The sequence below is a fragment of the Alligator sinensis genome, unplaced genomic scaffold (genome assembly GCF_000455745.1).
Source record: "Alligator sinensis unplaced genomic scaffold, ASM45574v1 scaffold1517_1, whole genome shotgun sequence".
In the NCBI taxonomy this organism is placed as follows: domain Eukaryota; kingdom Metazoa; phylum Chordata; order Crocodylia; family Alligatoridae; genus Alligator; species Alligator sinensis.
The window spans coordinates 464,830-486,048 of record NW_005842459.1 but is presented as its reverse complement, the minus strand read 5'-3'; the positions used below and the strand labels follow the sequence as shown (position 1 = coordinate 486,048).

The 21,219-nt window shown below is 48.7% G+C and overlaps 1 protein-coding gene across 12 annotated transcripts; it reads right to left on the bottom strand.

The window, feature by feature from the left end:
- Window positions 1-4,227: 4,227 nt before the first annotated feature.
- TMEM184A (transmembrane protein 184A) lies at window positions 4,228-20,907 on the bottom strand. 12 transcript variants are annotated; one of them, XM_006030689.3, is made up of 12 exons: window positions 20,823-20,896; window positions 20,576-20,631; window positions 20,308-20,454; window positions 16,747-16,941; window positions 13,907-14,164; window positions 12,502-12,667; window positions 10,908-10,998; window positions 10,752-10,827; window positions 9,592-9,683; window positions 8,758-8,927; window positions 8,385-8,582; window positions 4,228-6,330 (listed from the first exon to the last, which is right to left on the bottom strand). In XM_006030689.3, exons 5-12 carry the CDS (start codon window positions 14,162-14,164, stop codon window positions 6,080-6,082), a joined length of 1,302 nt encoding a protein of 433 aa, XP_006030751.1. In that variant the 5' UTR covers window positions 16,747-16,941; window positions 20,308-20,454; window positions 20,576-20,631; window positions 20,823-20,896; the 3' UTR covers window positions 4,228-6,079. The 12 variants fall into 12 exon arrangements, with proteins under 12 accessions (XP_006030751.1, XP_025068163.1, XP_006030752.1 ...); XM_025212378.1 differs by lacking the exon at window positions 20,823-20,896 and adding an exon at window positions 18,669-18,812 and having other exon boundaries at window positions 20,576-20,782; XM_006030690.3 differs by lacking the exon at window positions 20,576-20,631 and having other exon boundaries at window positions 20,823-20,907.
- Between the last annotated feature and the right edge of the window lie 312 nt (window positions 20,908-21,219).

The following is a 21,219-nucleotide window of genomic DNA, read 5'->3' as shown; positions in this document are numbered from 1 at the left end:
CCCCAAGCCTAACATCTCCCTCCGCTACCATCCTGTGCACAACATGGGAGCCCCAGTCTGGGTGGGGGGAAGGCTAGGAGCAGCCTGCGGGATGCCCCCCTGATCCACAGTTGGGGCATCCTGGGGTGTTTGCTTTGGGCAGTAACAGGAGGCAGCTCTTCTGTTTCACATGCATTGTGCTCTCCTTTGGGAACAGGCACTGCATCCCTTTTAGGGCAGCTTCTGGACCTTATAAGCAAGTCAGTGTCTCTGCCCTTGCCCAGTCGTATCTTCTGCCTGAGGAAAACAGATGCAGGGAGCAACAGGTTAGCTGCTGTGCAACATCACAGCCTCCTGGGACAGGGTTTTGGGGGAGGGTGGGGGGAAGAAATGGAGGTGGATAGTAAGCGGGGGGAAGGGGTAGTCAGTGGAAGAATCGCATTGCTTGAATAGCAGGGGGCATTCATGCTATACAACTCAGAGCCCGGGAAGGAGGTTGGCAGCATTCTCGCTCTCAGATCATTTAAACTTTGTTGTCATGATTGTTTTTATTTAAAAAGGAAAAAAAAAAGACAAACTTTTGTAATGTGGGTTTGTTTTCCCTTGTCGTCTGTACTTCAGTCTGCTGGGGTGTTTCCATAGATGGTGGATCCTTTGCTTTCATTTTGTTTTTTAAATGATAGAGGTCTTCTGTTTTAAGTTTTGTTTTGTTTTTTGTTTTGTTTTTTATCACCAGCTCCTTCTATCCTCTGTGGTTACTCAGTAATTTCATTTCAATATTTATTTTTGTGCTGCTTTTTTATTATAAAATAAATTATTGATATACCAAGTAATGTGGATTCCTGTTTGTAAGGCGTATAGCCCTGTGTATGTGTCCATTACTTTCTCTTGACAGCCACACCGTAATTTATTGCTGTAAATTTAGCTGCAGTGACTGGTTTTTGTACCTTTCCAATAAAGCATTTTCTGGTTTCAGATTTGCTCTGGTGTATTGTCAGCATTTCGGAGCCTGAGTTGTTCTTCACTGGAGTATTTCTCTTGTCTTAATCTCTTTTAGCCTGTACAGCATGTAGCCCACTGGGGCCTGCTCTTTCATTCTGTTAATGAAAGGCGGTTCTTTAGAAGTCAGTCTGGGTACGTTCAGCTGTGACTCACCCGGACTGTCGGCGAGAATGAACTTGGGGCACATATGACAGTGGAGTAACATGATGTAATCATTTTGCTGGTTAAATATGTGCTACTGCATCCCATCTCATAGGTTTAAATACTTCTATGGTGCAGTGAGCAAGAGCATACTCCATCCTGGTGCTATCGCTGTTCTCACTGACCTGGTGACCTGGCCATCACCAAGTGGCACCTGCTTTTCAGTAGATCTCTTCCCCGTGCACTTGTTTCTGCTGCATGACTCACTTGAAATGATGTGCATCTATATGCAAAAAAGATGTAGCTTGGAACTGAAAAAGGGATGTGTAGTGTGGAGTGGTTTGTGAGACAGCAGAACTAATGCATAACAAGACATATGGGCTATAGCTTGGTGGGAGACTTCCCAGCAACTAACAAGAGGAGGTACTTTCTATCACAGTCAAGAGATCTTAATTAAGTGCTGAGACTGCTGCTGTATGAGACGCAACCAGCTCAACTTGCACTGCAGATTCTTTCAAATATATAGAGTCCTACCTCCTGTGTCGTGATTGTAAAGCCCCTTCATTTTCCCCATGTGGATACTGATGGATGCCTTAAACTTGTCACTAAGCCTGTTTGACTTCTGATCCCTATTTTTCCTTTGTTCATTTGTTCCTTAGCTTTAAACAGAGAGCCTGATACTGGAAGGTCTGATTAGGAGATTACCTCTCCATTCAATCTACACCCTATGCCTATGAGATAGTTAAGGTGGAAAGTAGAAGGAAACAGGATGGCAAGTTAAGGGAATTCAGGGACATTCAAATAAAGGCACCAGTAAGAGGCCCAGAAGTTTAATAGCAGACAGAAAAGCACTTTATTAGGTAATTATGAAGGATGTGACATGAGCTGAGCTTGTAAGGATTAGCTGTAGATGCCATGAATCAGGAGACCTGGAGAAGCCAGGTGGTGGTTGCAGTGAGTGAGGTAAGGAGGGATTTAGAGGATTGACATTTTCTTGTGCTGTGTGTGGTGGGCAAAGTAGTAACGGTCCAGAGACTGCTGAGAAAAGAGCTGTCAAGACTGCCAGCCTGAGAGACTAGCAGCAGCGGAGAGTTCGAGAGAGGAAAATGAAGGTGGAAAGCAGTGTTCCGCCTCCGGAGGCTGTTCAAAAGTTCATCTTCTAGAGGTGGACTGTGTTGTTCCCATAAGCATTTCAGGACAAATGTTGCAGTCTGTGTGCAAGATGGCTTGGTAGAGCAGGTTTGAAAAAAAAAAAGTAGCACGAGTCTCTGAAGGCTTCATTGGCACTTCTCGAACATGTAGCTCATGCTCTGGGCACATCAGTAGGAGCAAGCCTAACAGTCCGATCCAAACAGCCACCCCTATGTGGTTAGAAGCCTGTCCATGATACAGGTCAGCTACAGTGGATAAATGAGATGGTTTCTGTCCAAGATAATTAAGCAGTTTGTAACAAGGGCAGTTGGGGAATAGGGAGCAGCACAAAGAACAATATCTAGGGTGGAAACCTATCCCCCTCCCCCCGATCTCTATTAAAACACTGAGTCTGCTGTATCTAGAGTCTTGATATATAGAGCACTGGGAAATGCCCTCTATGCCATGGTCAAATGGAAAGCCTAACATCAGGTGCAATGTCACTGGCCAAATCTGGCTATTGATACTAAAGCCTTAGCCTTTGAAGTGCTAGTAGGTGAAGCTAGTCTCCTGTAAGGGAAGCGCTCAGAGAATGCTGAAAACTTGAGAAACAAACTGAGGCGCTGATCATGAGTTGTAGTTCACTTGCATTGGAGTGCTGTTGTGCCTGAAGTATTGCTAGAGGCAGGCTTCTGAGACTTAGACCTAGGCCAAGCATGTGGCCCACCTCTGTGCTCTTTAGTAATAGATGGAGAAGGCTTATTTGTTACCATGCAGGAGGGCTCATTACCATTAGAGTCTGCAACTCCCATCTGCTAGTGAAGGTCTTGCTCTGCTTTAGACACATTTACTGTCTTTGTTCTCTGTGGATGCCTTTTAATAATTTAGCAGCACGAGTGCAGTAACACCAGGCTGCTCATTATAAACAGTGCTTGCCCCTGTCAAAGAGTCCAAACTCAAGCCCATCATTGCAAGCAGGTCTGCAGTTTCAAAGGACAGTAACTACCTGGTGTTCAGTCACCTTTGCAGGGCTGAAGGTGAGTGTCACATCCCTCATCTGGGTAACAGATTTGGGTTGACAATCCTGGGCCCAGCCTTACAGATGAGCACCACTGACTTTAGCCTGTGTGCATCAGTTGTGCAATAGTGAATTAAACTTTTTCTTGTGCACGTGTTCCCAGAAGCCAAGAGCCCAACAGCTGGGCTCTGGTCATCTTTGCCATCTGTTAGATGAAGGGGCCTCTTCTCTCCTTGGTGGCAGGGTTTCTCTAAAGGCAGCTGGCATAAGATAATCCAAGGTGTTTACTTTGCTTATATAGTGCCCTTGATGGCTGTTATAAAGCTGAGTGGCCCTGGCAGGGTCTGCAGGGTGCTGCTGTCATGGCTGGCAGCTGCTCCCTAGGCTCTGAAGTAAAACCAGACAGGATCCCATCTATAGGGACTGGATTTGCTGTGCACAAGTCCTCTCTGTGGATCTAGTCACAGCTCACAACAGGAAGGCTGCCAGCCTGGAGGAAGCAATCTCACCAACTGAGCAGGTAGGAGCAGTGCTGCAGATGAGCTCAGAGGGATTTGCAGGGTTGGCTTGGCTGCAGACTACTTCTAGCCATTCAGCTGGGCAATATTCCTCTGATCAAACCTGCTGTTCAGTTGCTGCTGCAAAACAGGCAGAGGGTAGCTCCCAACTGCATACAGCTGCTTGACAGTGACACAGTGGCTAGAACACATGCAGAGAGGAGTAGGACAGCCTGTTTCTAGTGCAGAAGGCAGTAGGTGCAAAAGGCAGCAAGACACAAGAGCTCCCATATGTGGGAACCAATGTATAGGCCATAGGTGATGCCTCAGGATTTAGGGACCAAGAAGTGATGCTTTGCTCAGTGTTGTCCTGCAGAGCCAAGCTACATCACACAATCTGCCCTCATGGAGAGACACAGGGAACAAGCAGTTGCCAAAATGAAATGCTCACTCAAGCCATAATAGAAATCTCCATTTATTTGAAAAACACATTCTTATAAATAAAATGCAAGACTGTTGGTTTCAATTTACACTTCTCAGACTTGAGGAATCCTAATGCTAGAAAAAGGACAGCTTGAGATGGTGTCTAGCTACACAGCTGCTCTGAGACTTTAAAGCACAGCTCTCACTGTCCTTCCAACACTCAGCTGAAAAACCCCAAGGGATGGAGACAAAGCAGAGCCAACACTCAAGAGTTTCCAGAAGGCAGTCTAGTAAGGGAGAAGACTAGGGTCTAGCACAGATAGACAAGGGTTCTCTTTACATTGTAGTTCTGGAGGGATGGGATGGGATGGGATGGGATGGGAAGGTTGGTGGAATTAAGTGCGTTTTCCCCCTGCTGTCAAATAACCCACCCAATCCACTTTTTTACAGCAACTGTATCCCATAAGTGGTACTGAGCAGGTCACCAAGAAGAGATGGCCTTACTCATATTTTACTTGCCTAGCATCTTGTACCAGATCTATTCTCCCATTTCAGTTTCAAACAGAAGACATGGCCTTTTTTTTTATTTTTTATTTTTTTATTTGTGTTTTCTTTTTTTAACAGGCGCATAGCATCCAGCTATGCTAGTCATGTATCTGGGTAACCCCAGCTCTGGGAAGGGTCCGACAGTTATTCTTTTACCATTAAATTACTGTCTTCTGGCACTGTCCAGTCTCCATGAAGCTAGAGGCTTTTTTACGATAATTTTTTTATTTTTATATTTCAAGTGTGGGAAGCTTTAATAGAAAGCATTTCAGGAGGAACAAACAGTTCCCAGTACATAAACTACTACTGCTGCCAATCACAATCCTCACAATTCAGATCCCTAAAGAGCAATTTGATAGGCAAATTAGCATCCATTTCAACAATTGGTCCACTCAGAGAGGGAAGAGTCATTTTGAGACATAAATAACAAGAGGTTCCTCCAATAGAAACTCGAGAAGCAGCAGCAGTTTAGCCCCATTGCAGCCCAGAAAGAGTTCCCCCACCATTGCTTGTGGGGCTGGTGGAAGAGGAAGAAGTATTACATTTTTAGGCTGTTGTATTCCTCTCCAAGGAGAAAACAGGGTTAATTCTTCCTCCCCAACACAAGTTCCTACAAAATTCCTGAGATTTTTTTTTTTTTTTTTTTTAACTTTTAAATGAAAAAATAGCAAGTTTTTTGTTGTTTTGTTTTGTTTGGTGGGGGGGTTGTGTGTGGGGTTTTTTGTTTTTTTTAAAGAGTTACCAGGTGGGTTGCCCTTATAAGTCAGGTCTTCTCCACAGGATCTTTAGAGATGCTCCTCTCTTTACTTAGGCCAAGAGAAACTAGAGCAAAACTCAACGCTGAGAGCGCTGCTGCTCAGCCTGTTCATGGCAAGAAGGGATTGACTTCAACTAGTCCATCTTTTAGCACTGGGAGGCATGCTCAAAAGCCCAGGCCACCCGTCCTCAGTTTCTTCCCAGAGTGCTAAGATGGCAGCTAGAGACATGCCTCAAAATACTGATGGGGTGGGTAGACAGGCACCACTGAATGACAAAGCTTCAGTACTTGAGCCATGGCAGCAGGAACACAGAGCAGGACAGGTCCCCAGTAACAGGAGAAAAAGGACAGGAGATGCCAGCCCTGCTCAGCATCCCACCCATCAGGTTCTTGCTTCTTTCCTTCTCAAAGGTGATGGCTGCTTTTGGGCAGATGCCTCAGTTTCTCTGGCCCATCTGTCATTCTCATTGTGCTCCTGTCACACCAGGCAGTCCCAGTTGTGAGAACATTTCCAAACTGAAGAAGCCATTAAGAGAGAAAGGAGTTCCAGCATCTCCCAGGTCACTGTCCCCCCTTGGGCATCTCCTATGGTTCATCATCCGAGATGATCAGCACCCTCTTCTCAATGTTTTTGCTTCTTTTGCCCTTGTTCCCCTCAGCTTTGGAGGACACATGTCCATTCTGCCCAGGGCCTTTCATTTCCATTTCTTGCATGGACTGCTGGGTGTACTGCTGGTACGCAGGGGAGAAGTTGTGGATGGCATCCTGGACGATATCCTGAGGGCTCATAGTCTCCTTCAGCCCGCTGGAGATGCTCTGCATGGGGGCAAGGTTTGCTGAAAAAAAAAAAGAGAAGATTTTGTAGGAACAGAGCTGAAAAGAGGTTCCTAGGCCAAATTCGGCTCCCTGCCTTCACAGGCAACCAGTTGTCCAAAAGGGCCAACAAGAACCTTTGCTCTGGTCCCTCATGCATCACGGCCACAAAACATCCTATAGAAACCCCTATGTCACATGCCAGGTAAAGAAGAGGGCTCACAGGGGCAGTGGCAGGGGATCAGGTAGGTCTAAGTGTGCTCAAATAATTCAAGAACAGAACCGCACCCCGTGCCTTTCCCTCGGCCAGTGATGCTTGTCGATCTAATTTGGGGGAATTCCTTCTTGGCTCCAAAGCTGGCAGTCAGTTGGACTCCACACCGGGTGGTTGGATCATCTTTTGCAATTTAGAAAAGCAGTTCCTGGCTATATAGGACAGATTAGAGTCCTGGAAGGTCCAACATATTAAATCTTTAGACCAACAGCAAGTAGCAACGTGCAGCAATCACAGCATCTGAGTTGTGGCTATGGGCCTGCCGTTAGCTAGGTTGGGGTGGGAGGGTCCGGCCATGGTACATGGCCACAGGATTCTCACTACAGGCTTTTGGGAGGGAGAGGGTTCCTTTCCACTCTTGGAAGCAGTCGGGTTTGAGAAATGGGAGTTGCTAAGAGTTTCATGCTGGAGCACTAGAAAGTTAAATCCATCTATCCCCAGGAGAAAGAAAAAAATGTGTCTCATTTTATAGGAACATGAGAACATTTTGCTAACAGGAATTCTTATAAAACACAGCTAAAAGGACAAGGAGAGACATGGCTATCCCACCACTGCTCCATCCTCTGGTCTGGCATGTGCGTGTGTGGGGAGAGGGGGCAATAGGGCAGAGAATGAACTTGGGTTGCTCTGTGATGGACCGGCAAGCACAGAGGGACACGATGCTTCACTCGGGAATGGTGCAAAGTTTTTCCCAACAGACGGATGTCTAACCCAAGCCAACTGCTCCAAGTCTTGGGAGCCCAGAGATTGCAAGCAGGTCAACAGCAGGTTAGTTTTACTCTGCTCCATACCTCTGCTTCCCTTTTCCCCCATGTTTTCCTAGGTGAATGGGAGCTCTCTGGTCAGAACGCAAGCCCCACATCACCAGAATAGCTGGGGTTAAATAGTTTCCTGATTTAGCTGCCACTCCAGGGTCACAGGAACAAGAGGCAGAATTCCCCTCTTCTGCTTCCTCCGTTTTAGTCCCTTGCATTTCTGGACGCTGGCGTTTTCAACAGATCAAAACCCACAGAGCCAACCAGAGACTCTTCCTCCTAGGGGGAAGTTCAACTCCTGGCTCCCACTGCTCAGCCCATCATTGCCCCACTACTCTAGTGGCAACAGACCGACAAGTCCACAGAAGAATTGTGACCCCAACCTCAAGTGACCCTAGTCCTTACTGGTGCTACACAAGGTTTCCCTGTTGCCTTCCTCTTGGGAACTGCAATAATCCCTGCTCTAGGAAAAGGGGCCGAACAGTAGCTTTGAACTGTGGGAGTTAGTTTCTGGTAGGACATCGCTAGGTTAGACAAAATCCCTGGTGTAAGAGGGATGCTATTACAGAGACCAACTATCGTTGCTATGGCAGCACCCAGGGGCTGGAATTCAGATCCGGGCTCCACTGTCAGCAAGAACCACGTCTTCCGAACACGAGAGCCGGCAACCCAACGAAGCAGCTGGGATCACAAGCAACAGGAGAACAAGGAGGAGATTAACCCCGACACCACACTGTGATGAATCGGTCTCTCACACACGATGGTTCTGAGACATTTCAAATAGTTCTCTCAAGCCATCTCCTGTCGGAGAGAGCTGCCAAGTTGGGAGCTCCCCATCACAGCCATCCCTCCCAAGGTCTCTCTCCCCGGGCATTTGCAGCTGCCTAGAGATATCATGAAGAGGAAAAGGAAGTTAAAGTGGAAGAACAGGAAATTGAGAACTGGCTTCTAAGGACTTCTGCCATCTCCTTGATAAGTGCTGAATAGGTTTCCGTCTATGCCAGGAGACACAGAGATATACAAAACATGGCTTCAAAGGAGAATTTACCTGTTGAGTTTTCCTTCTTCTCTCTGTATACCTGGCAGGTAAAGGCATAGCGCAGAGCAATGGAGGCAAAGAGCATCTCAATGCAGATGATGAAATTCTGGTAGCCAGCAGAAACTGTCCCAGCTCCCACCTCCTTTCCATCGATGATCTGAACTTCAGGGATCACCCCACATTTCTCCAGGATGGCCAGCAGCATCCCTGTGCAAAGAAGCAGAAAGGGGGTGGGAGGGTGTCAGTTCTGACTCCACAACCTCTGTTGGTCACACTGATATCATGGTCCAGCTCCCTGACCCACACAGTTTGTAGGCAGATGCACCTGTTTCCTGAGAGAAGAGGTGCCATGGTCCTAGAAACCTTGATCCCTAGGACCCACCTTGCCAGAAGGACAGGAAGACAACTGCCTTGATAGTGAGGAACTTGAGGACTGGTTCAAATGGGCGCAGGAGCTCCATGGTGGCAAAGTAGAAGAGGAACAGCGCGTAGAGTGCCAGGCTGACGGAGAAGTTGTAGATGATGGTGATATAGAGGTATCCACTGTGAATACTGGAGGGAGACAGAATGAGTCAGCCCAGCTACTGAAACCATCCCCAGAAGTCACATCAGCAACTCGTCAGGAACATAAAACGAGCAGGTTTATAAAGAGGGATGCAGGACAGAAGGTGCAAAGACTCTGCTGCTCAGATTGAAAGGGGATGTTGCACATTGGCTGTCCTGTAATGTCCAGCGGCAGCATCTCTCTGTATGAACAATGACAGCAACTGCAGTCACGCTGTAGACCTTCAAGGGGCTGCATTTGGCCATGTGACAAGTATTGTGGAGAAGATTTACACCACAACAGCTCACATGGCTCGGTCCAGTCTTGCAGTTAGGAGAGAGAGAGTTGAAGTGGGGAAAGTTCTTTGTCCAAAAATTAAACAGGGCCAAACTAGAACAAGCATAAGGGTGGGAACACCAACAGCAGTCCAGCTCAACACTTAACTGACTGTGGGGCCTCCTCCCTTCTTGAGGGCCCCCTTATTTAAAGGCAGTGTTTGCTCCACTCCTCACCCCCAAAACACCCATCTACTAAAGTAATCAACTTTGGGGAAGCAGCAGCAGCCCTGGCCCACTGAAACACCCTGTGGATGTCCTTGACTTTTCTGATGCTACCACCACACTCCGGGAAAGTCAGCTCTCCCCCTCCCTGCCCCGACTTCGCCATTCTCACTTAAAGTCGCCATCGTGGTACTTCCCGAATGCCTGTAGGATAATGGTGACAATGGCCATGAGGGGCTTCACGATGCAGAACTGTAGCGTTGCCTGCAATGAAATAGGAAGAATCACTGCATTAATCTAACTACTAGGAGCAAGAGATCCCAGCACACTCCTGCCAGAGCTCTTCCCTGGGCTCTAAAAGGCTGCAGAAACTGTTGTACACAAGTTACAAAAGACATTCCTACTCCACCTAATCTCAAGAGAAAGGGAGAGAACAAGTCAGACTCTTCCACCCCCAAGGGAGGGCAGAGAGCTGAGAAGTAGTATTCCTTTATCTTTCAGCCTCTAAGCAGGCACCAATGCCATTTGCAAAGGTGACCAGCCCTGGACAGCAACCCCACAGGAGCTTCCTATCAGCAAACTGGTCCCATGTGCATCGTCTCATCCCCAGCACCTCAAGGAAGAAGTGCACCAGTCTAACCTAACCCATCCCATCATCTCTATGCCATTCTCTTGTGTCAAGAGGACAAACGTCAGCCAAACCCTGTCCTGCTTCCCACCCCCGCCATACGTCAATCGTCTGTGTGCTGGGCTGGTTTAGGAAGCTTGCCTGATGCCCTGCTTTTAACAGAGCTCCTGGCCCTGAGGTTAGATGCACCAGAGGAACTTCTCCCTGGACTCAATTACCCACAACACAGCAAGGAAGCACACTGTAGCCCTATTGAGTTATCATAAAAGGCAGTGAAGCCATTTAGAAGTAACCACAGTCACCCTCGCTTCAGCCCGAGACAGGACCCAGACCAGCATGAACTAGACTTTGAGTGGCAGTAGAGCCTCTTGGCAATTAGGACCCATGACCAAATAAGACCAGAAAGATTAAGGCAGGGTCTCCTCCCATTGCTGAGCCTAGCTCCTGACTCAGCAATGAGTCAGATGCAGAGCTGCAGCACATGATAGCAAGCACAGCTGACTGCTGCTGGCCAGGTGCCTGAGGGACTGGACGTGCTGCTGTAGTTGGAGGAGGACCAAGGGCTTAGGAGAGAGGAAAGCAGAACCCCTCCACGAGGCAGCAGGAGAGAGAAGCCTGCCTAGAAAGGACCTCAAGTTTTGATGGCCTGACTCTCATTGATCTGCGTAACAAGCCAAGGAACAAGCCCTGGGGCAGATACCAACCTGCTTGCAGAACCTAAGGAACCCGATGGAATAGGACATTCCTCGCAGGCAGCAAGTCCCATAAAGGCAACTGGATCTAGAGCCAGAACACAAAGAGATCAGCTGGCGTCACATCTGATGGGATCTGAAAGAACTCAAGAGGACCATGGCACTTACACAACAGGCTTCCCCCGGATCTCAGCCATGATGGTGCTCTCCCCTCCCAGGTACTCAAAGCAGAGGCTCAGGAAACTGTAGATGACAAATGCTGGCAAGACAGAGATGGACATGTGAACAGCGGATTGATGTGACCCTGCAGGCCAGTGCTCAGGAAAGGGCTCTCAGTGCTAAGCATTAGTACTTGGCTCCTGGTAGGCAGCCATAACCTGTCTTCTGGGTAGGAGTCGATAAGAGTTTGCCCTGGGTGATGCAAGAGCTGTGGGGTGGAGTACTCGGGAACTGATCTCACCTATCATTAACTCACTTCCTCTCCAGCTTGATCACTGAGGTTTGGTAACAGACACCATTGGTCATGTTCCCCCTTTTCCTACTTCAAACCCAGTATACATTAACAAAAAAACCCCCATGCACATAGAGAAGGTGGGGAGAATAACACCAGCCTGACCTCCAGAGAGCCAGCAGCTCAAACCAACCCTCCTTCTCCATTCTAAACAATCTGATCTTTTACTCGAAAAGGGGCTGCATTTTAAATAAATGCAATCGGTAGCGATCAAAGCCCATCCCACAAAGCATGACGAGATGCAGTGTGGTCTCCCAAGGTCTGTAGACAAGCAGTAGCTCTGACTGAGGGGAATGGTCCCACTCCTGAGCTTTCCTTTCTCCCATCCTAGTTTCTATAGGATCTTTCCATTTGAGATTTATTTTATTTTTTATATCCTATGAAAGCTAAGAAAGGGATGCATCTTCACAGAGTAGATATGCCCTTATATTTAAGCTAAGGCATCACCAAAAAGTTCTCAACACCTACACTCACATGCAAAGTCTTAAGTGAAGAGGTGAAATTTAACATACCTGACCTAAAGTGAGCCAGAAACCTTAAAAAAAGAAAGAAAATTAAACCTTTTCCCTAGTAAAAGCAGGAGCTAATCAGCATATTCAGCGTGGTTTGGTGGCTAAGAAGTTGGAGAAGGGAAAGATCTGATAACTCATCTATCAGGGCTGTCAGCTAGTGTGGGACTGTGCTGTATACTCTAATGGAGAGTGACCATGGATGAGGGAGACAATCCCAACAGCACACATTGTTAAGCGTCTCACTTTGCTGGAAACACTTAGATTTTGCTCCTGAAATATGCAGCATATTGATCACATTGCAGAGTGCTTGCCTTCTGCAACCACAAGTGCAGGAAGGAGTAAAGGTCTCCCAGGGAGGAGGGAAGCAACTGAATGAAAAGAAATACTTTCGTCCTAGTCTGATCCAGAGAAGTACTCTGCTTTTCAGCAAGGATAATGGGGATTGTCACCATTTCATCCTGTTTTGCTATTAGTCATCTCTGGCGAGGTGCTGCTAAATCACTCAGGTTTGGCTTGAGAGGCTAGATGTCACCTCAACCCTACCTCCGTTCATTTTAGCGGTGAAGTTTCTTAGAGACTACACAGAGTATTCACCCCCGTCAATACCCACCACGTGCCAGAGCTTCCTCCAGAGCCAGAGTCAAACCCGCCACTGTCCACCACAGCATTCACCTTCCTCCTGCCCTACCCTTCACCCCAGAGCCACTGGATTCCTCTCCTCCATCTCTGTACTGCTCACCTTCATAACAGTCACGCACTGAGTCAAAGTACACGTAATACTGGTGACTTCCAATGAGCAGGAGGCTGAGCCAGGAGTCGAAGGCATAGATGGGCACAATGAAGAGGATGCGGATGATGTAGCGCTGCTCATTGGGCATGGTGTAATTCCGCAGATGTGAGTAGATCTGGGGAAGAGGGAGAGTCCAGTGACGTTAGGACTGTAGCAAATGCCAGCTGATGAAAACCCTAGAAGCAGACATGGTAAGACACCATTCCCACTTGGCCATCAGGGTGGGGTGGGCTGGGGGATGGAAAGGGTGTGCCAGGAGATATCCTCAGGTAAGGTTATTTATCTGCCTCCTGCCAGCATCTCGCAGCAGATCGAGTTCCCCGACACTCGAATCCTCCAAATGGCATCATGACTTCACCCGGACCCCCAGGAGGCACAGCCAGGACTGAGTAGAGAGAGAATTGGAGGCTGCAGCAGCTCTACACGGCGCCAACACTAGCGTGGGAGATTTCACCTAGAGCCAGAAACTTCCTGTTCAGCCCTGCCCCACCAACCCCCTGGCAGTTCCACACTGGTCCTCTACCCTACTTGTGCACACTAGTAAAGACCTGTCACATTGGTTCAGCCCGAGGTCCTCTTGAGCAAGAAACCAAGCCTGAAACAGAACAGTTCATCTTCCTTGTGACCCAATACATGCCTGCAGGGACAAAGAGCCTCAACCCCACCACACCACTCATCCCAAGAACTACCCCCCCACACCCGTGAAGCTGAGCCATCAGTCAGACCCTGCTTTCAGCCACATGAGTGTCAGTCTGGAGTAATTTTACCGATTTCAAAGGAGTTCCTCCAGATTTACACCTTGAATTTGATTCCTGGTACAAGTAGTTCAAGGGGACTTGGATGGGACTTGTGCCCCATGACTGCAGACAGGTGCTGTTTGGGTGGGGAGTGGGGACATTAAGCAGGGGATTTGGGCTCCCCAGAACAGGGAAGTCACTCCTTTAACCTCAGGAATACCGACTCCCAGGTAAATAATGGCAGCAAGAAAGGACACACAGGCACCCTACCAGGGGGACAGAAGGACAAAGTCCACTCTCCCGAGCGGTTAGTGCCAGGTTCTCAATGGCTGGAGATATCCCCTTCCACATTTCACTGCTATGAATTTGGCTGAGCCACCTGCCTTACTACTGTCAACAGTCTCCGCCACCCCAGGAGGCCAGAGTCAGGGCACTGAAATGCTTGTCCGGAGGAATAGGGAAAGCAGAAAGAGATAGGATTAGTGAATGCTCTTCAGGCTAGCTTAGTATACTTTATCCGAGGCTTCTCACAAAGTTTAGTGGCCCCTCTAGCCCTCCCACCCCTCTCCAGAGGTCACAATGCACCCACAGAGCCAGGGGGACAGCCTGTGCCTTACCTGGTGGAAGGTGAGAATCAGTGCCGACCACACAAACAGCCCAGAGATCACTTGTGCTGCTGTTGTGGTCAGGAAAATCTGCTGGCCGTCTTGAGTGTAGTTCTGCATGGCCTTAAGCTGGGAGCCGTCTCCAACAGTGAAATGGCTGGGATCCACCGTCGTGAAGAGCCCGGCTGGCAGCATGGTCGCAGCCATGCTAGTCGCCTCCACACCACCCTCGGTGGGAGACGCCCCGTTGGTGTGTGTGGTATTACTCATCTGGCAGAGAGGAGAGAGCAAAGGTAAATACAGCAGGGAAGGCAGGCACAGAACAAAGCAGAGAGGAGCCCGTGAGCAAAGGTGGAGCCACAAGGAAGAGGAACACGAGGAGTCAGGACGTACAAAGCACTGAGGTGAGCGAGGGAGCTCGCAGTGGGGAAGAAAAGGGAGAGGAGGGAGGGAAATCGCACAGGGCTGGAAGCTCACGCGGTTGTCTAGTCCAGCCCCTTGCTCAAGGCAGGAACATCCCCGACTAAACCACTCCAGTCAAGCTCCTGTTGATCCTGCTTTTGAAAAAGTTTCCAAGCATGGAGAACCCACAACTTCGAGGTAGCCTGTTCCAATGTCTGACCACTCTCACTCAAAGTTCCTCCTAATCTCCAGCCTAAATTTCCTGTTACAGCTTGAAGCCATTGCTCCTAATCCTGTCCCCTACAAACAGAGAAAAGCCCACCTTCATCCTCGCTGTAATCACCCTTCAGGTGTTTGAAGTCTGTCATCAAATCTCCACGCAAGGCTCTTCTCCAGTCCTAGTTCTTTCAGCCTTTCCTTGCAAGTCTTGCCTCCCAGGCCCTTAATCAGTTATGTTGTCCTGTGCTGAACTCTTTCCAAACTGTCCATATCTTTCTTGAAGTGTGGGGCCCAAAACTGGACATGGTTCTCTGTGCGAGGCCTCACCGGTCCCGAACAGAGTGAAGGATTCCCTTCCCTTGATTTGCAAGTGACACTCCAGTTAATACAGCTCAAATCTGTAGGGAGCAAACACCAGTGGAGAGGAAGTCACCTCCTGGACTGCAGGAAACGACTGGGGAAATCCAAGAGGACACCTCAGCAGGCAGATAAATGAACAGCTGAGTTTGCCCGAAGGAGATGGAGCAAGGAGCCAAGTAAGGGTCTCGGTATTTTTCCTGGCTATGCTCACAGCCCTTCCCCTGGAACCATCTCCTGGAGCTCAAAAAGGGCTCTCAGGAGGTGTTTGCCAAGAGCCCCGGTAAGGCATTAATGTCTTTCCTCGGCAACCCACTAGAAGGGCTAGAGGAGTCAGCACGCTGCCCATACCCGGCCTCTTAGGGTCTGTGCTGGGCTCTTACTGATATCTAGGCCCATTTTACAGCCACGTACAACTCAGAGAAATACCTTCTGGGTTTCTGATCAGCCACCCGTTTGCAGAGACACCAATCGTCATTTAAGAGGCTCTTAAAAACTAAACCACCATGGCATTATTTGCTTTTCCTCTTCTCCTGTGGAGGTGAACTCTCAGAACTTGAAAAGATCCATCTCCGGGCATGGAAATACCCTCCTTCCCCTAAGGGAGACCCCTCAGCTCAGTCTCCTCCATTGGTTTTGCGCACACATACCTCCTAGCCTGGATTTCCATCCTTTCTGCTGTTCTGTACTTCCTATACACTGGTGAAGGAAACAGGTCCCCTTGCTCTGGGGAATTTACACCTAACCTGCTGTACAGGGTCCCATCTGGCCCGCCAAGCAAGAAAGCAAGCTGCAACCGCTTCCTGGTAGAAAGGGAGGGCAGATCTTTGAGAAGCCAGCCCGCCATGCCTCCAGGATACTGGAGGCACACAGGATCAGGAAGCCACCACAAGGTCATTTTGCCCAGTCTCTCCCCATCTGAGATGGTTTCAATACAGAAATATCAGGGCCATAGGGCCCACATATAAACCCAAGGGAAAGGAGATTCCCTTTACCATTTACTAGGGTTTAACACCTTGACTGGCCCCTCAAAATAACAGTGCTGCACCCCACCCCTGGAGGCAGAATGGGAATCCAGGTCTACCAGCTTAAAACAGCTGTTGTACCCACCTGCACAGCCAAGGTACCAGGCATGGGTGACATCTAGCCCAGAGATGGCTGCGTTTCTCTCTGTACACTGTGAAACACCAAGATCTATGCAGAGATGCTATTTTGCTGGGCTAGAATAGAGAGAGCTCCCTCCAGAGACAGGAGAGGCCTGCAGCCCAGTTGGGTCTGAACATCCCTCAGGGGCTTTTAAAAAAAACTCCACACAACACACAAAACTAATTCTACAAGCACCTGGCAACCATCGCAATGCTGTCTGCAGTCACCAGCAGGCTTCCTCCTCCCCATGCTAGATCTCATAACAGGAAAGGATCATCAACATATTCCAGGCACCATGTACCCTGTGTCTAGGTACAGAGAGAACTGACCTAAAAATACATTTTTATTTATAGGGTGGCATCATACCTAAAGGCCTCTAGACACCTAAGTTTCCATCTTTGGCCTTTCATTTCTTCAGCCTGCATTAACTCTCTGCAATGCGATTTTTATAACAGTTTTTTTTTTTTTTTTTTAATCCAGCCTTAAAGGAAGGTATGCATATATTTATGTTAACCAGTACAATCTAATTCCTCCATTTTAGCCACTGATTAATTCCATTTCCCTGAAGACCCACTAGCAGTGTTGTCTACCCAAGTCCCACAGGCAGGCGTGAGCAAAGATCCTTGTTGGAGGTTGAGCTGTTATTAATCAAATATTTAAATAACTTTAAAACAAAGCACAAATTCTTCCCAGAACTTCCTCATCCATCCTCTCCTCTTGACTCTTACCTTGCAGGAGGGGAAATTCAGATGGTGTCAAGTCAACAGAAACACGTACCAGGGGCTAAAAATATCGCTTCCCCCCATGGGTGGGGGACGAGCTGGCGGAGGAGAATTCGCACGTAAGTCGAGATGTCCTAACTGCAGGCTGTTTGGCTGTGCACGTTGGCAAGAGCTCAGAGTTCACCCCCAGAATACCCGTACCTGGAAGGTGGAAAAGAAAAAGAGAGCGAGATAAGTGGAGTGAAGAAGAGGGTAGAATTACTTAAAAGTCACCTGACTGCCGGGCTTCTCTGCGTAACAAATACCTGGTCGGATTCACAGCACTTCTCCAGCCACGGCGAAACAGGATTCAAGGGAGAGCTGCGTATGTTTGAAGGGATCTGTCCTTTGGACAGATGGATGTGCCATGAACACCTGCCATGTAAACATTAACAGGATGGCAGAGATAGCGAGGGAGCCCTGGAAATGGAGGGAGCCCAGAGGAAGATTGTGCTTTCTTTTTAGTAGCTATCCTCTTCCCTGTTTGCTTTGCAACCAGCCCTGGAACAGTCTGGTACGGGTGCCGTGTCCTAGCAATTGGACAGCGGGCAGCAGTCAGTCCAGGGCCAGCCCCACCTACTTCCTCTGGGAAGGGGGAATGCTGCGTCTGAGTCTGTACAAGCACAAAGGATACTCCACAACAGGTGGGGGCTCAGGCTGTAAGGAACCGGCATATCCAATACGTTCGAATGACAGAAGGAAGCCGGTTACTGCCTAGATCTGCTGGCAGCGTGTTGGGGGAAGAGGGAACGTGCTGTAGTTATCCTAACCCAAGATAAGTCTAGGGAAGGACAGAGCATTTGCTCTCTCCCTGCCGCTGCTCAGGAAGAGTTTCCCCCCCTTCCTCCCACCTGTGCCTGAAGTAGGAAAGCCACATGCAATAACACTGATCAGCATTCCCCAAAGCACAGCCTGATGTAAATTATATGGACAGTCTCCGTTCCCCCAAGCATGGCAAAGCTTTTCCAGGCACTTACAGGCACTAAAAGCAGTTGTTAGGCACAGAGTTCCTGCTCCCCCAAAGGCAGGTAGTGTTCTTAGCCTTCACTTATTTGCTCTATTTTTAAAACTGTGCCCACTTTTATGGTCTGTGGCATTTAAGCACTCAGCCATCAAAAAGCTAAGGTGCGAGACAAGAGGGAAAGAACTGACCATATCCCAACAATCAAACAACAAGACTCTTTGAGGCCAGCTGGCTTTCACCATTTCATTTTCATGCCTGATCTCCAAAATGTTTCATTTCCTGAAATCTGCACTTTATTGATCCAAAGCCTGCTGAGGTCAGAGTGAGCCTTTCAGTTGAGAGCCCAAAGGTCTTATGGGGTAACCCTCTCCTTTCCATTAGGTTATAGCAATACCCATTTTGGGTCGGCAGAAAAAAGAGAATTCTGTAATCCAGTCTGAAGATGACCCTAAAACAGAGCACATGGGCTGCTCATCATACCCCCCACCCCCCAAATCCCCCAGCAAGATTCAAAGGATGCTTTTTGCTCTTTTTGTTAAAGGCAGAGATGCCCCTCTCCAAAAACATCTCCCCAACAAGCGAGGATAAACAAGCACCATGAGTGGCTCGAGATGAAAAGCAACAAGAGATGCTAAGAAAATAGCCAGAAGAGGAAAGTATTGTTGCTAGGAACCCAGGCAGAACGCTGTGCCCCCTGCTCCCAAAAATTATCCAGCAACATATGGGAGACAAATCTCTGAATAGGAGCTCAGTTCATATATGCACTTAAAAAACAGCAGAGATCAAAGTGTGCTAATTGGCTCTAAGCTGGCCTGGTGTCTGACAGTTTCCAAAAATGTGGTGAGGCTCCATGATGGTTGTATCTCAATCAGATCTGATCACTCGGCAGGAAGAGATGCTTTAACTGCCAGAACCACACGGTCACCTGAGGACACAATCATCCAGCTGGGCTGTTGCTTCTCATGCATACTCTCCTTTCACAAAGATTCTGTAGATCAAATTCTGTCCTCGCTTACACCGTTGCACCCTCCATTATCTTCAGGTTATTCCCCATCAGCCTTCATTACAGCTGCATAGGCATGGGGTTGTGAAGGAGGAAGAGAACAAAACTGAGTTTATATTATCTTCATAACCAGCCACAACACACTAGAAGGAGATCATAGTCTGGATGTTAGATCCTGGGTTCACAGGACTAAGAGCAGAATTTTTTTATTTATTTATTTATTTTTAATCAGAGTTGAGGCATATCTAGAGGACACTGTACTTACTCTAGACCTCCCATTAACAAAATGATTAACTATAAAGCATGGCAGTAAAACCATTTTTCAGCCGCAACGACCTAGTTCAAAGATGACAAGTAACATTTGCTTGATCCCAGACTTATCACAACTGCAAAGCCAATTTTATAGCATGACCAGCCTCTGCTCCTCAGGTCTAAAACAGTCAATGCAAGTGACAGCTTTCTTTGGTGACAAATACAACCTGGAGAGATACAGCTTTATCAGTGACTTGCTATCTATTGCTGGAAGCAGGGTAGATCTCCGATACAGGCAGGTCTATAGTGACCATCCCTAAACAGCTAACCGCAATACCACTGTTGCTCATAGCCCATATCCAATCACAGCAGATCCTTTTCACCATTCACCAGCTTTCAGCCTAGGAAGGAAGAGCTGCAGGCTGCAAGGCAATGCAGACAGCCCTAAATGATTAGAGACCCCCCCTGCCACTTACAACAGGTCAAAACACTCACGTGATGTATGGTGTTCATGTGCGCATACCTCCTCTGCTACTCCACAGAGGATACACCTATTCTGGACCCCCTCTCTTGTTCACCCTGTGTTGAGCTGAGCCCCTCTGGCTGGCTTGACTTAACAGTTAGGCTGTGATTCCTGATTGCCAACACTTGTACAACACAGATGGCAGCCCAAATAGATGGTTTACAGGTGATTTCAACTTTGCTTGGGCCACTCTACATTTCCAGCAGTTGCACAGTGGCACATCAGTCACTCTCTGGTTTTAGTCTTGACCAGGTGATGGTGTGTTATTAACAGGCTCTGTTACCTGTCCTGATCAAGGCTGAAGAAAATTAGGAGCTACATTCAGCAATAGTAGGACTACTCCACCAGCCAATGCTGACAAGATAGCTGCTGTTGTAAGACTCTGTTAATAGCTTATAACAACATTCATTAAAAACAACAGCCTCTAAATAGTGCTGAGCTGGATTTCCCAGCTCTGGAATGTAATTAGATGCCAGCTGTGCTGGATAACTGGTCATTTCCAAGCTGCTAGAGACCCATTTGCTTCCAAAACAGAAGGCGGAAGAGCAGAGAAAGGAAAATGAATGTGATGACTAAGACACTCACCCTCCTGACTGAACTCTGTGAGAACCCACATCCCATAGAGATCAGGGCTCAAACATGCTAAGGCAATGGGGATCTGAGCCCCAAATGTTTTCAGTTAAAAAAAAAAAACACCTTCAAGAGACAGCAGAGTATTACATTGCCACCTGTCATTTCTATTCCACTCTAGCTAATGTGGCACAGGTGGAGCTGCCTTATGCCCACCTTTGTTCACACCGCTCTCATGGACAGGGCTTCTTTTTCATCCCAAGGGGGACGGTCTCCCCTGCGGTTGCAAGCCAGGATGCCCAGGTTCTGTTCCCAACTCTCTTGAAGCGCAGCTACAGCCACATGGGTCCACCTGCCCCGGCCCTGGAAGGCAAGATTTTAAAAGCTGGAGGCTCTGCAAGTGCCAGGGACAACTGGCAGTTGCCCCACAGAGACCATGGGCTTCAGGACAACTCCTCCTTGTCCTCTTTGCTGCAGCTCGTACCTTAATAGCGCCTTTGATCCTTGGGCAGAGGCCAGAGCTCCCAAACAGCAGCTGGGCTGCAGGGCAGGGGGGTGCAGGTCAAGCAGGGATTTACCCCAGTGCTCCCTCCCTGCGCCTTGCAGCTGCCAGGCCCCCGCTTCCCCAGTGCTGCTCTGCGGCTGGCGGGGCCCAGCCCTGAGCTCCCAGGGGCAGGGGGGCAAGCCCAGCGCTGGGCCCTTCTCCCGGGCAGGTGGGATCCGGCACTCACCGTGCAGGCTGCACCTAGTCCCTGCTGCTGCTTCCTGCTGGCTGGCCCCACTCCTGCCCACACCTCCACCTGCCTCCGCCCAGGCTCCTCCCTCCCTCCTGCCTGGGACTGTTCTCTGCTCCCGGTGCCTTTGTCCTCTCCTGTTCCCCAGATTTTCAGGAGCAGCCCCCTTCACCCTGGCTGACCCCACACCAGGCACATTTGCCCTGCAGCAGAAGTGCCCCAAAGCCTGTTTGGCTGCTGCAAAGTGCCTCCCCCCTCCCTCACCTCTTCTCGGTTAGGCTCTTCTTCCTGGCACGGTTTATGTCCTTGCCTCCCTCCAGACACCAATGCTTGGCAAGGGTCCCCTTCTGTATCCTGCAAGCCCCCTGGGATCTCCACTGGTGGCTCCCACATG

Bases quoted from the DNA above. Each gene is read 5' to 3' on its own strand.
- TMEM184A (XM_025212375.1), bottom strand. From the start codon at position 16,279: ATGAGATCTAGCATGGGGAGGAGGAAGCCTGCTGGTGACTGCAGACAG. The intron at 14,165-16,213 runs GTGCTTGTAGAA...CCTCTCTGCCAG, and splicing joins AGCATTGCGATGGTTGCCAG to ATGAGTAATACCACACACAC. The intron at 10,828-10,907 runs GTAAGTGCCATG...TTCTGGCTCTAG, and splicing joins ATCCGGGGGAAGCCTGTTGT to ATCCAGTTGCCTTTATGGGA.